The 15,460-nt window shown below is 38.7% G+C and overlaps 1 protein-coding gene across 4 annotated transcripts in view; it reads right to left on the reverse strand.

The window, feature by feature from the left end:
- Window positions 1-15,460, reverse strand: part of VIPR2 (vasoactive intestinal peptide receptor 2) — a 40,693-nt gene that overhangs the window by 3,568 nt on the left and 21,665 nt on the right. The window contains exons 5-11 of one of the 4 annotated variants that reach the window (XM_068145734.1): window positions 13,651-13,748; window positions 9,357-9,498; window positions 7,550-7,644; window positions 6,822-6,853; window positions 5,918-5,978; window positions 4,569-4,638; window positions 743-834 (exon numbers count right to left, since the gene is read on the reverse strand). In XM_068145734.1, coding sequence (XP_068001835.1) covers window positions 743-834; window positions 4,569-4,638; window positions 5,918-5,978; window positions 6,822-6,853; window positions 7,550-7,644; window positions 9,357-9,498; window positions 13,651-13,748 — 590 coding nt within the window. Of the gene's footprint in view, window positions 1-742; window positions 835-4,568; window positions 4,639-5,917; window positions 5,979-6,821; window positions 6,973-7,549; window positions 7,645-9,356; window positions 9,499-13,650; window positions 13,749-15,460 lie in introns of all 4 variants that reach the window. The other 3 variants (XM_068145735.1, XM_068145733.1, XM_068145736.1) reach the window with 3 other exon arrangements.

Consider the following 15,460-nt stretch of genomic DNA (forward strand, 5'->3'; position numbering starts at 1 on the left):
TGTTCTGTATTACAGTGCCCAGCAGATATTTTAATAAACAACAATAGCTGATATGGCAATATAATGAAGAATAATTCATATTTTGGACCTCCAATGTTCCTTGATTCTAAAGCTGTGGAAACAATGGATGTTAGGATTTAGATAGTCAAAACAAAAAAAAGAAAACCTAAACAGAAATGACGTTGATCTAAATAAGAAACACTCTGTTTTCCTCTAGAGAAATAAACATGCTATTCCAAATCAACATGAAATACTCTTTTTTTTACTTTTTGAGAACAACATAACTTCTTTCCAGTTCTTAAAATATATGTAAATATTACAATAAAAAGTAATTTAGAAATGGAAAAAAAAAAACTTAAAATGGTTACAATGAGGTTGAAGTGGTTTGATATTGAAACTTTTTTTACATAAAAAATAAATATTTATACATTGAAAGAAAGGTGTTTGACTCCATGATTTTTGTACCAGCACACTCATTTATATGGATTGAACTCAAATTCAAGAATAGCTTCTTGGTCTTCAGGAAATGGCTTATTTTTAATTGGACTTGGTGCTTGACAAAAAACAACAACAAAGTTAATGTCTATTTCAGGATAGTGACAGGATCTTTTTAAAACCATATATAGAAGTACTTGTGTATTAAATGTAATTATAGCATCACAGAAATTGTTGGTAGCTGCTTTCAGCAGAGGAAATCTTAGATAATTTCTGCTGTGTATATAATAGCTAAAAAATTACTCACTTGTACTGTGACTGGTCATTTCCTCCAACATCTGGAGATCTTAGCTTCTGCAGTAAGATTCTAATAATACTAATGAAAAGTATAAAATTCACCTGCAAAGAAAACAAATATAATGGTGATTTCTTACTTCTCTACTCATTAGGCGCACAAAGAAATGCTTACCGAGTCAGACAACCAGCTCAGCAGTGGGTGTTGTGTACCTCCCGCCAGAACACATCAATCTTTGCACTGTCACATCTGTCATCTTTATTTTGCCCCGCTAACTCTGCTACATCCGGTGCACCTCAGCATGGCCACCAGTTCTAGTACAGCTGGCAAAACGTTTGAAAGCTTGGTTGTCAGAAATGCCCTCCTTCCAAAATCTCAGCTGAATACAAGCTTCCTAGCAGGATGCAATTTGTTGCAATCAAGCACCGTCCGAAATCATCGTGTGAATTCACAACTGGAATTCCAAAGGAAAATGTGAGTCCCAAATATAGTTTTGACCATCTCTCATCCTTTGGTAATTTTCTGTCCAGTTAGCATGAAAGGGCCTCTCACAAGAATCTGCCTGTCTTAGTTATTGAGGCAGACATTACCACTGAAGGAACTGATTCCTTGCAGTCTCTTTCTCATGACAGCCTTCTGAGACAGAGCAGTAGTATTATTTCATAACACACATTTGCTTAAAAACAGTTATTATCAGACCTTGATCAATCTGGAAAACTGAAATGTTAAACTCAGCAGACCCTGTCTCCCATTATTTTTTCATACTTGGTTTGGCATCTTGCACTCACCAACCCTTTTGGTGCTGGACTGTTTGGCTCAGTCTCGAAAACCATGCACTGAAGTACACACCCGCACTCACATGAAGCAATACTCAGAGGTCACATGTTCACGGCAACAACATGGGCTGAAAGCTACAGCTACAAAACCATCTTCACCAAATGAATAGAATAGAATAGAATAGAATAGAATAGAATAGAATAGAATAGAATAGAATAGAATAGACCGGAACGGACCGGACCGGTTTGGAAAAGACCTCCAAGATCACTGAGTCCAACCTATTACCTAACATGATCCAATCAACTAAACCATGGCACCAAGCGCCCCATCCAGTCTCCCCTTAAACACCTCCAATGATGGTGACTCCACCACCTCCCTGCACATATTTTAGGAGAAATCAGCCAACAGAATAACTTCTATCACTGAAATAAGCATTTTATTAACTAACACCATTGCAAAGGCCAAAGCCAGCAGGTTGGTTACCCAGCTGGACAGTGTGTGCCTCACTGTTATAAACTTTCAGTTTCTGCCTTCACGTATTGCTGGAACGAGTTCAATCAATTTCTGTGTCTTCTCTGACGTACCCTGTACAATTTATGATGTTAATAAACGAGCCATGATCACAACAACAGCACACCCCTTTGTATTTAACATTTTCTCTGAAGTGACAAGGGAAGGGAAGTGATGGGAACTGACAGTGATTAAATAAAATATTAGGAAATGTATATGTAATGTTTTTTAAAAAAGAATTTTTAAAAATGTTAGAAAATAGAGGCCTTTACTGAATTTTACATTTATTTCTTCGGCAGATAATTACTCAGAAAGTTTCCCTCAATGCAAGTTGCCTATAAAAGTAACAAGAGGAAGCCAGTTATTGCTGATTGTTTCTGCAGGCTTACCACAGCACCATGTACAGATGCAGTCTGCCATATGCACTGGAGCCAGTATTAGTGGGTCAGGCCAGAGATTCCATTTAATTGTGTATTTGTTAGCCACACAATAGGAAAAGGAAAAATCTTTGCAAAAAGACTGTCAGAGTAACTTCTTGTTCTTCGCAGGCATTCTTACTTTCTACTGTAACAGAATAAACTGTCATCCATGTGGTTTCTGAGCATCAAATCACCTGTGGATGACACTTAGATGACTCACATTCTTCACTGACATTCATGTACTACTTTTAAGTCTATTTTTGACTGCATCCCCTCCTGTCTGTAAGCACAACCCTAGAGTCATCAACAACAGACACTTGTGTTTGAGTTTGTAACAGTCCTTGGCACTACTGAGCTTGTAAATCCAGTCAGCTGAAACTGGGTACCAAGATCTAAAGGTGGCAACTGCCACTCACTTACCACAGTGAGGCAAGTCAATTTCTCTAACACTAGTACTGATGTGATAATTTATTTAAATCCTTTGAAGTAGTTATCTGTTTCACTAAAATGCAAAACGAGTAGTGTCCTAGAATTTTACTTTCAGTATTGTAGCTTTTCTATCCCATAAATCAATTTGAGCATGATGTCTTTAAATAACCTAGAACATGTATACTGTTCAGTGAACATTTAAAATAAGGAAAATGATAAAATAATGTGAATGCAGAGAAACTGCAAGAGAGTGATAAATGCTGCCACTTTAGCAGAGGTAGCTTTTTTCATCAGTTGTCTTTCTGATAATAGGCTTTCAAGCGTAAACACATCACCTAAGCATGTATCACTTAAACTATCTTCATGTTGCTTCTTTCTTGCTGTTTAGGCCCTTGCACTCCCTGCAATGTGAGATAACGAGATAAACAATGTTCAGTTACTTTGATATGACAGAAGTACTCTTTCTACCTGAACACTGTTTCTTCCTATATGAGACCAGCTTATGCAAGTGTTCAAATAGCTGAAGAATCATCTAACTGGGAAAGGAGATGGCTTCACACTATACACACTGCAGAATCACTCGACCACCCTTAGCTTACTGCGATAGTTTCAGGCTGTGCCTTTAAGAAAAGGGAAAACAAGATATTGTTCTAAACGAATTTTCATTGGTAGGTGCATGGGATGTAGTAATGGCAACATTCATTTCCAGGTCTATGACCTCTGTGGAGAAGCATCGCATTCTGGCACATGAAGTCCTGTCTGTTTACCAGATGTTTAAATTGAACTTCCAGAGAATAGACTTTGATCTTTCAGCATGTCTTCTTCACTCAAGAGACCATCCCCCATTCTCCACCTCCTGAGGTACGCCTATTCTCTTCATGCTGTAGCTCTGTGACATTTCTTCATATCATATCTTATCTTAGGTTATGTCATTTCACACATACCTCAGCTCTGCTTTCTCTTTCAACATTGTAGAGTTCACTCTGATGAAGATGATGGGAAGTTGTCTCAAAATTATTTTCATCAGGACAGATTGAAAGGCAAGCCCAAGCTTCAAATCTCATGTAATCTAATAATGGTTTTTGGCTTTTTTTACTAAAACATTAAAAATAAAGCAAGTGTATCTGCAATGTACTACTTTGCACTGTGACTGTTTTCAGAAATTGATATATAATATATTATGACCATCACAGTGAACAGGAATTTTATTATGCTGCTTCAGTAATTCTAATGAGTGCCACGTAAGAAAAGCCCCATAAAACACTCTGAAATGCTATTCTTTTCTGAATACTTCATGTTCAATATATATTTCAGTGGGCTACCAATTAAAGAAAGGTATACACAGGCATAGTCTTTTATGACTGCAATAATATCAGATTCTCAGTTGCCAAACTATTTACATACAAAATCAACTCTGCAATTCATTGAAAAGTACAATTAGATTTTTGCTTCCCCCAGGTTCATAAACAGGAGAGACATTACATACAAATAAAAGCAAATGCTTGTTTAAAGAGGAGATAGATAAATTTTGAAGGCAACAAATTTTATTGGCCTTGACATCTGCTTAACATTTCTACTAGAGCACAATTTCATTTCATTAAAACAGAATTCTTGCCTATTTGTAACCAGCAGTAAAGAATAATGGCTATATGTACTGCACAATACTGAACTGATCTATAATTCATTCTTTGAAGTTCACTTACTATAATAGAAATTAAGATCGGTATTCGTATAACCCACCATGGACCACCATGCTCATTTGTATCCCAGCAACTATAAAAAAAAAAAAAAAAAAAAAAAAAAAAAAAAAAAAAAAAAAAAAAAAAAAAAAAAAGAAGGAAAAATAATGTTGACATCAGTATCTGTCAAGCAAAACCTATGAAGAGAGGTATTTCTTACACACAGGTCAAAGCACACTGATATAATCCCTTTTCTAACCTAGAATGTGACACTGAATGTTTTTCTGCTTGTCCCTGGTACACATTCAAATCAGCTAAAACATCAGGCACACTGCACTGTACCATTAAGCATTATGGAAGACACTGGCCTTCAGGAAAACCAAACTCTAGAGTTTCACTTCGTGTCAGGACACTTTCCCAACAAGCACTTAATCCCAGTGATAACATCAGGAAGAGCTACAGCACCTGACAAACTCAACTGAAATTGTATCATGGCAAGAACTGGTTTAGAAAAAATGTGAGACTAAATCTGAAGCTTTGTCTGAAAACTACAAGTTTCACTTTGACTGCAGGCTCAGCACTTTTGGTTTGAGGATAAGTCTTTCTCTGAGAATAAGTTATCTGAAAGACTTATCTGAAGCACAGGTAATGATCATAATCACAAAAGAAAAGGGAGCTAATCTTCAGTTTATGTTAGAGTTATTGCAAAAAAACCCTTAACAATTATGCAGGACACAATTAATTTTCCAGTTTCATTACAGAATCAATTGAAATATATTAGTCATGTTGAAAAAAAGGAGTGTGAAATCTGTTTGTCCCACTGTGCTCTCCCAGGCACTGGGGCCAGCACAGACCACAAGCCTGAGCTTTGACAGAATTCTTACCTCAGTTCCCCTTAACATGCCAGGAGCTGTGCTTAGCTGTAATCAGGCGTAGCGTTACTTGACTATTTGTATCTGACATATTTTCCGTCACATTGCTTCACATCTGGGAGCACAATTTAGATATACCCCAAGTTATACAGTTTTCAGTCTTTTGAGTTGCTAGCCAGAAAATCCAAATGCCCAGCGTTTTACTGCAGTGAACTTCAGCACCGAACCCAAGGGCTCTCATTGCCATTTGAAGTACTGTTTTGACTTCCAAGGCAGATAGATCTAAATGTGAGTCTAATGAGTTTTCAAATAAATAGCAAGCATAAAGAGCAAGCTGAAGAGCTCCTAAACACCTGTTCCTTTAATGGGCTCTCTGAAATTTCAGTTCTGTGCTTGTCCCCTTCAGTTCTGTGCTCATTTGGGTGAACACCATCACATCTAAGGCAAAGATTGTATCGGCACTGGAGGAGGCTTTATGTTTTCTCCCCCACACTCACTTACCCTGTGTCCTCTAAAATGATCCGTGTCACTGTCCACGTAATAACGAATACGGTAGGAATCCCTGAAAAATCCCAGAGAGTTTTAGAGGATGATAGGAAAAAAAATTACAAAGTAGCCTGCTAGTATCCTTTTATTCCCTGAATATACAGCATATAATAAATTGTTTAGTGAATGGAGGGAGAGGCCCATCTGATGAGCTATATGATGCAGGCAATTTATTACAAAGACTGCCGGGGAGTGGGTTCATTTCTTATCAAAATGACTGATAGACAAAGAATATGCCTTTCTTAGGTTTCTTTCAAGATGACAGTGACCCACAGGGAGACCGATACAGGTTATGCATTTCCAGTGCACTTCCAGTGACTACAGAATTGTAAATTATTTCATAAGGAACCATTCCCAAACACTGTGTTACTCCCCTTTCCCAGCAATACCTAGGTCTTTTATGACCATCTAATACTGGAAGCTTTAAAACGCTGTACAAGTGTCATTGCACTTTCTGGTAATGAAAGGAGTACACATTTAAAACCAGAGGGACAATATTATTGGGCTTTTCAAAAAGCTCAATAGCATGACACAGTCCATAGCTATGTAGCTAAACTTTCTTTTTCCTCCCATATTAGGACATTCTGAATCATACGGTTTGTGGCGGCAAACCTTGCACCATCCTATCTCCCAAACAACCTCTGGGCATTGTGCAGATTGGCACAGGTCAGAGCCGTGCCGAGGAGCAAGCTAGAAGTTTTGTGCCTGTTCTCCCTCATGGTGAAGCAGCTGTATACTACACTGGAGGTGAAGTAAGGATCTAGTGAGTGAGGAGTCAGCCAACAAAAACGGCATGACTACCTTGGCATGAAATGCTGAACCTGACTAAGACATACACACATAAAAGAGATGTTCTTACCCCATCCAATCAGCAGGTAGATCGTGAAGTGTCTGTTGGGGGAGAATATTAGCACGAGGAGGATGTGGAGGTAAAGTCCTTCAACTAAGAGCCAGTAAAAATTTGCCATAACACCATACTGAAAAAACACCAAGATAGCCTTGCAGCCCATCTGAAATACCAGAATAGGGATTACAGCTGTGTAGGGAAGAAGTGGTATTATTCTGTTATTAGTATATCCTATAGGTCTTAACTGGTAACCCAGGTGCAGTAGAAAACTTTTTCTTCGGTAAAGCAAACTGAGATATTGCAAATGTTATTGTATATATAGAAAGAAAATTATAATAAATAAATCACTTAGATGACTCTCATAGGAAATTAATTCTGAGATTTTGAAAACTTCATCACATAAATATTGTAACAGGTGGTGATTATCAATAAATGCACACATTTGCAATAGTTGATGAGTTGCTATTAGATCAAATGATCATCTAGTATGAGGCTAATACATCAAAATCCCAGTTGGGTTCCTAACATAGTAAAAATTATCAAAGAAAATGCTTTATGGTTTTTTCAAAGAAAAATGGGAAACTGAGTGAAAAGCGTAACTTTACATGATGAACAAGCAGGTTTCAAAGAAAAAGGCAATTGGACTTCAAAAAAATTATGTTTTCCCTTAGAATGTGCTTTAGTATTTCTGAACTAACAAAACACATAAGCATGTCATTTTACATGAAGTCCAAATATACTTATAGCTTGTGTGCTGCTCTTCGGAACTGATTTTCAGATGCCTGTTCTGCTGATGTTCCACAGTGCTGGCTTCTGCTACCTTCCCAGCAGGAATCTGGGATGTAAGAATTGAACATAAAAATGCTTCTCTGGAGATTGAGTTGAGAAACATGATAATATACTGACTATAACAGACTTAACAAAATGGACTAAGTAGAACTTCTGGTTTCTGCCAGCTTTACTCCCTTCCTCATTTAAAATACCTATGAAGTGTGATGCCCTCAGGGACCCGAGTCACCAGCTGCTAAACCAGAAGGGCATAGTCCTAGAAACACTTCTTTGTGTTGATCAGCACCTTGTGGTGTCTCAGATATCTCAGTGCATCCCAAGTGCAAGCTGAAATTTACTTTTATTCTGACTACTTACTACCAGACTGGCAATATCTAAAATTTTTGCAGTCTCTTTAAAATTCCAATACTGCCTTACATTATACTCTCAATTTACATGCTAGAAACTCCAATCAAAATATTTGCCCTTCCTCCTGCAGCTAATCCCATATCAGGTGTACATCCACACACTGAACAGTAAAGGTATTTTTCAATAAAGAGTTAGCCAAAGTTATGGTTCTGTGTCACTCAGACCCAGGATCTAGTTACATTGCATTTTGAACTGTGTGCTTTTAGACATCTGTGTGTGAAGCAGACCAGTGGAACATCATCACAGGTGACAAAAGGGGCAAACCCTACAGGCTGCTATGTAAGAAAAGCACTATCCAGCCAACACAAGGTGAACTAGCCTTGCCAAACCAGTCAGATCATGTCACATATCATGCAACAGAAATTACTCAATAGCCCACAAAACTGGAGTATTCAAACAGGAAAGTATGAGACTTTGTTATCTCATAACTGCAGAATTCGAGAAACTGCAGGAATCAAGGAATATTTCAAGAGCTCACTGACTAATCTTTCAAGGACCTAAGAATGTTTTATTACCTCTGTCAGTCTGTCCACTAACTACTTTGTCTACTTGGGGTCTGCTAAATCAGAGGTTATTTGTCTTCACTGGAATTACCCCATATTACAAATCGATACATACAGCTTGGCAGTCAGTGCTAAGAACTTTATGCTTTGGGACAGTATAGTTTCATCACTTTAAAAACATCTTCCCCACCCCCACTCCTGTTCCCCCAAACTTAAACTGTAGCAAATTAAATTCAGAAGGTATTCAGCAATATTTGTAGGGTTCTTCTACAGCACTTTTGACTAAAACAATAGAGGCAGAGAATGTGAATATTACATAGTGATCAGTCTTCTAACAGCAAGATGAGATTGTATTGCTGGCTAAGGCGGCAGATGACAACACTTCTGTCGTAGCCAGGATCTATTCAACTCCTGCAAATATTTAACTCCCTGACTCACTCCTCTCCCTCCACTGATACCTGTCCAGCTCCTGGACCCCTGATAAACTGCTGGAGCATTTCCAGAAAAGCTGCTTTAATGGTTCCCAGCTGATGGCACCCGTTTGTCTTAACCTCTCCCAGTTGATTAATGTAGTGGACATGTTTATTCTGAGCTCCAGTTGCTCATGGTTTGTTTTGGCAGACGGCATGTTGTCCTTTCAGAGACATGCAAAACAACATTAACTTCTCTTATTTATTCTTTAAACTTCTTTCTCTGGCAATGTCCCACAGACTATTTTGCTAGCCCCTATGTTCTCTGCAAAACTGTCTACACTGACATCTTGGCATTCCTAATTATTTAAAAGGATCATGGAGGCAAAGGTGGTGATGCAACAGTATTATTCCAGGTAGCAAATGAGGTTTATTACCCATGAGGTTTGATCCTCTGGACAGTGAGATGTGTTGGAGCTGGAATAGAGAATATCATCCTTGACTAAAACAGAGATTGCTCTTAGAATGAAAGAGAGGAACAGGTTCAGATGGATGTAGTTCCGAGTACAATGAAGTTTTCTAAGAAGAGATTTAAAAACAGGCATTTTAGAATTTGGGAAAGCTCTAGAACAGACTTCTGTTACTCTTTGGTTGTTTCTTACTACTATGAACCTTGAGTAAGAACCTACCCTTTCCTCCTCTGTCATACTGCCAGTACTGTTTTCTTTTATCATCATCCTCATCATCACTACTACAGGCTGTCCAAAATATACAAATAAATTATCTCTTACACCTTTTCAGTATCACAGACCAAAGCATCTCAGCGGTATTCCTCTCACACTTTAACATAAGCTGACAATAAGTACAGATTATTATATCCTTCTGTGTGCACTCATCCCAGTATGCTTCTTGCAATGAAAATTTTATTATACTTATTATACTTATATTTCAGACATGTTTGCATCTATTATTTTCTGCTATAAGGTTATTTTGGTCAAATGAGAACACTGAACTACACCTGGATGTTAAGCCAGAAGCCAGAGCATTTTAGCAAGTATGAGCAATGCAAGAACGAAGATACAATAAGGTGTCGTGGTGGTCTGCAGTGACAGCTTCCAAGTGGTCTTCGCATTTGGATTTTTATTGAAAACCAACAAATAATCCATTTTGAAACTACTAAAGTAAGGGCAGTTATACTGAGTGTAGGGGAGTAAGTAACAGATCCGTCTCGCTAGCCCCCAGTTTGCCAAAAGATGTAGTAAGAGGTAGAACTTCAAGCAGTTGTCAAAAATCCAGTAACTTCTGTGGCTGTGCATAGCCTTTGCTGAAAAAGGTTCCAAGAAAAACTGAAACACTGCTGTTATGCTGGACAACAAGTTGTGATCCTATGGAATTCAGAGATGCACAATGGTGCAAACAGGAGGAGAATATTTTTCTTGTGCAACTAATCTAGAACTGATTATGAGATCTTAGTTCCATTCAGTAGATGAAAGAATAAATGCAAGGCCAGCAAACCAACATGTTGGAAGTCATGAGCAAGAAAGTGGTTTTATTTGAAATGGGCATGACAATGCAAGCTAACAAAGACATGCTGCTCTTTAACAATGAAACAAAACCTATCATGATTATTCCTTTGATACAACTGCCTTCTGACACAAAACTGCCAGGGAGGAATGCTTAGAGGCAGTTAATGCACATGAGCACCTTACTGAAATGACAGATTCATTCTTTTCTCTTTGGTAAGACGCATCTCAGAAAACGGACATCTCTGTGTGTCTTATGTAGAACTAACCCCAAAGCTAGTAAGATCTACAGTAAGATCTAGAATGTCAGTGTCATGTAGAAATATGATGATCTACAGGGTTTTTTCCTACTCTGGGTTGTAATAAACCAATCTGACAAAACATCTGAAAAATACTATTCATTTTCAATCATTTGGATTTCCACTTTTTTTTCTAAAATGTTATACTATGTTAAAACTTAGGCATTCAAAATAAGGAAATGGAGCACTGCATTCTAAGATGAATAAAGCAACTGATTTTGACCAAGTAAAAATTACTAGTTTTGCTCTTTATAAAATGTTTACATAAGCAAGATTGTGCCTGACAAACTAACCTCCAAGGGGAAAATGTTATGCCAGAAAGTTACCTATTAGCTTTAATTATAATAGGTACATAGAGTATTATGTACTGGACAGTGAGACGTGTTGGAGCTGGAATAGAGAATATCATCCTTGACTGTGGAACCACAGTAACTTTGTTTTAAGGTTGAAAGATTAGATAGATATAAAATCCTTTCCTTTTACAATGTGCCCTTTACAGGTAAAAAATCCATATAATGTTTCAGTAAAACTTAAAATCAAGCCCAGTTCGTTGGAAGAAATGCGAGCCAGAGTATTGCAGAAACAACTTTCCTGTCCCCATCCAACAGTTCTGCCTTTCTTGTGCAGATATTGTGAACAACTGTAAAGCCCTGAAGCTGTATCTGTTCTGCCAGACGGTACATAGAGGTAACCTAAACATCACCTGCTATGGATGGCAAAAGTCAAGTCACAGTATTTTAAAAGAGAATTTCCAGTTCCTTATCATGAACACACCACCTACAGTTAAATTAAACTCCACATCATTCCACATTTCCTTTCATTAAAAATACTGCGCATATCCAGGATTAAATGCAGTATAATTTGAAGCATGCAAACCCAGCAATGCAGAATTTAAATAATATCTTGTGTTACTAATAATCAGAGTTCAAATCCTAATAATCTTGCTCAATGCGCCCAGGATTCTTGTACCTTCCCATTTCTAATTACCAAATCACCTTGAGATAGCTTCACTTAGAGTTGTTCTTTGCTCTTCTTTTTAAACACAGCAAGGTAAAAATTTGCTGGTTCCATTGAAAGGTGAAGGTGTTTCTGGCTGATCTTTATAAAAAGAATATTGACATTCTCTAGACAGAACCCTGGGACCTTTCAGGCAAAATATATTTCTTGGATAGGAGGAGGTACCAGCTGAGTAATAAAAAGTTAAAACTTACAAAAACATTCTTATTTTCCAAACTCTTTCCTTAGAAATTACTATATCATACAGGATGCCCTACAACACGTCTGGGCAACAGACAGACATCAGCACTTCTGTTATTGATAATTTACAAATGTTTCAGCTGCAGCCTTCCATATTAACTGTCTGCTTGCTACATCCTTGGGAAATTATATACTGAATGCAACTCTGTGTTAGGAGGCCCCTGCACCCCCTGCAGATAACAGAGAAACCGCATTCTCTAGGGGAAGACGAAAGAGCTTATGTTCCTCCTGGAAAAAAAGCTTGGGTCTTTCTGCTGACTCAGTAGAGAGAGTGGGGAGTTCTCAGCTTGGGCATTTAAAACGAAGCTGAAAGCTTTGAGTACACTGCTGAAATTCTTTATCTGTTTCTCGTAACTAGCCTCTGGTGATGAACAACATTCAGTCGTCTATATCACTGTTTTGAATGTGCTACTAGTTGTGAGCGGTTTTGAGAACGCAAAATCTGCCTCCAGCATTTGCTGGTAGAAAGAAGATAATCATCAGTCGCTCCATTTTTTTTAAAAAAAAGTTATTCCATAAAATACTTATGGGCTATGTATCCAAACTGAATAGTCTCTGAACATTTAAATGCTGGGAAAATTCAATGGGAGACTAAAAGGCTTACAGAACTCACCATCAGAGGAATGAGGCCCTGACAAACAACATGCTGCCCCTTGCAAATTACACATACTTCTTGTCTACCAAATCTGAGGGATGTATTTTCTTGTTTCTCTTGGTGCAGAATGGAATGGAAAACGTGTGCGCTAAAGATATGAAGGTGAAGAGACTGTCAAAAACTATGACACTGATAACAGCATTCTGCAATCTTTAAGAGGAGACAATCTATAAGAGGAGACTCAGGGGTGACCTTATTACTCTCTACAACTACCTGAAGGGAGGTTGTAGACAGGTGGAGGTTGGTCTCTTCTCCCAGGCAGCCAGTACCAGAACAAGAGGACACAGTCTCAGGCTGCACCAGGGGAGGTTTAGGTTGGATGTTAGGAAGAAGTTCTATACAGAGAGAGTGATTGCCCATTGGAATGGGCTGCCTGGGGAGGTGGTGGAGTCACCATCATTGGAGGTGTTCAGGAGGAGACATGATGGGGTGCTTGGTGCCATGGTTTAGTTGTTTAGGTGGGTTGGATTGGTTGATGGGTTGGACGCAATGACCTTCAAGGTCTCTTCCAACCTGGTTTATTCTATGTATTATCAGTTGGATATTGCTTTCAGCCTCAACTCCCAGGAATCAGGCAAAACCAACAGACATATTGCCTTCCCTAACCACTGCCTAACAAGAACATTGCATACCCAGCACAATTAGCCATATCTTTACATCCTATCCTAATTAGAGAAATTAATGATTATAATCCCCCTGGACACCACTCAGAAGCTTTTATAAATTATAGCTGCCCACTTGTCCAGCATTGATATTAAGCATACTATTCCTTTTCAAGAGCGAGTCAAGGCTTTATATAATCCATTCCTAAATAGTTATTCTTTCTTACAAGGGCTATAATGCCTCTACATTTGTAAAATCAAGTTAGCATGACATTGTTGTCAGCTGTTTACTTGAGAAAAGGGTAAAACTGATCCATTTTCTAGACGTCTAAGCCATCAGACAACACTTAAAACCATCTTATGACTGTTTGTATTTACTCAAGAAAAATACATACCTGAAAAGGCAAAGAATTATACTTCCCGTTGTAAGAGCAATCAGAGATACGCTGTGTCCAAGGGTATAAACTGCCTTCACCCTTACATAGAAATTGACCTGCACAGAAAATATATATGCAGAAACTACTTACTGATATGTAAAATCAACCATGAAATGATATAATTTTCTGTTAAACAGCTCTGAAGGCTAAATAAATAGCATTATTATTACTCTTTGCTCTAGAATATGTGATGGGAATATCTTTATTCCAACATATTTTTGCAATGCAACATTTTAAGCCAATTGATCTCGGAAGAAAATGCAACCTCAGAAGCTCAAGTCTTAGTCATACAAGCTGGTTCAGTTTCAGCTGATTATCCCCTGGCACTGAGGTCAAAGAAAGTATCATATTCATCAGCCTCCATGGACACAATCAAACTGGGAAGGATGAGCCATAGTTTGAAAGACTGCGTTATCTCTGAAAGACAGAACCCTCTCAATCCTTCTGCTCTAGTGTATTTTGTAATGCAGTTATACAAGTTTCATTTTAAAGACACTGCTAAAGTTTGGAAAGGAAACTGTCCAGCAGAGAAAAAGCAGACTGAAGTCTACAGTCATCTGATTAACTGATTATCTGTTGAGATCACTCTTGTAGCATTTTGCACTACCAAAAGATTTGCCTATCTTATTCTGGCTTTTATAGCAACAGCATCCTAGCTCCCCTCCTTACATAACTAGAGAGAGAGATTATAGAATTAAGACCTGAAAAAATGCAGTCAAGAGAGTCATTCTGTTCACCCTTAAGCAGACGTCATTGGTATGGTCAACACCAAGTTCCACTGACCATGAAGAAGCCATACCTACTTGCCTAAACGTAGTCATCCAGTACTACTTGAGATGCCCTGGAGCAATCAAGATAGGTACATGGTAAATATGACAAAGGACATCTTTGCTGGAATTGCAGTGGTGAGCCAAACTTGCGCTAGACAATGCCTAGGCAATCATATCAAGTCCTGTTTCCACACACTACTGATTAGGCACCTAACTTAAGGAATTTTGATTTACAAGTTGAATTTCAGCCTTTCAGACTTTAAAATATGTGGAATGTGAATTTAAAACAACCATGAAGAATTTGATGTGATTGATTGCGTTGGCATGGACATGACTGAAAGACCCAAGAAATGTGTTCCTGCATCTGTTCTGATGGTTTCAGTACAGACTTAGTTCCTAGCAGATAAGAAAACCTGCTCTGTAAGGTGAAGGATTTCACATTCAGCTTCTGTTCTGAAAGGGTAAGAACAAAACACTTGTCTTCTAATCACTCCTTCTGATGCAGTTACCTGCAAGCCAATCAGATCCTGGGCTGCATCAGGAGAAGTGTGGCTAGCAGGTCGAGGGAGGTGATCCTCCCCCTCTACTCAGCCCTGCTGAGACCCCACCTGGAGTACTGTGTCCAGTTCTGGAGCCCCTATTACAAGAGGGATGTGGAGGTGCTGGAACGTGTCCAGAGAAGGGCCACAAGGATGATCAGAGGGCTGGAGCACCTCTCCTATGAGGACAGACTGAAGGAGTTGGGGCTGTTCAGTCTGCAGAAGAGAAGGCTCCCAGGTGACCTCATTGTGGCCTTCCAGTATCTGAAGGGGGCCTACAGGAAGGCTGGAGAAGGACTTCTCAGGATATCAGGTAGTGATAGGACTAGGGGGAATGGAATGAAGCTGGAGGTGGGGAGATTCAGGCTAGATGTGAGGAGGAGGTTCTTCACCATGAGAGTGGTGAAACCCTGGAATGGGTTGTCCAGGGAGGTGGTCGAGGCCCCGTCCCTGGGGGTG

Source organism: Melanerpes formicivorus, unplaced genomic scaffold (genome assembly GCF_026170545.1).
Source record: "Melanerpes formicivorus ecotype bairdi unplaced genomic scaffold, bMelFor1.0.p_v2 SCAF_13, whole genome shotgun sequence".
NCBI classification, from domain to species: domain Eukaryota; kingdom Metazoa; phylum Chordata; class Aves; order Piciformes; family Picidae; genus Melanerpes; species Melanerpes formicivorus.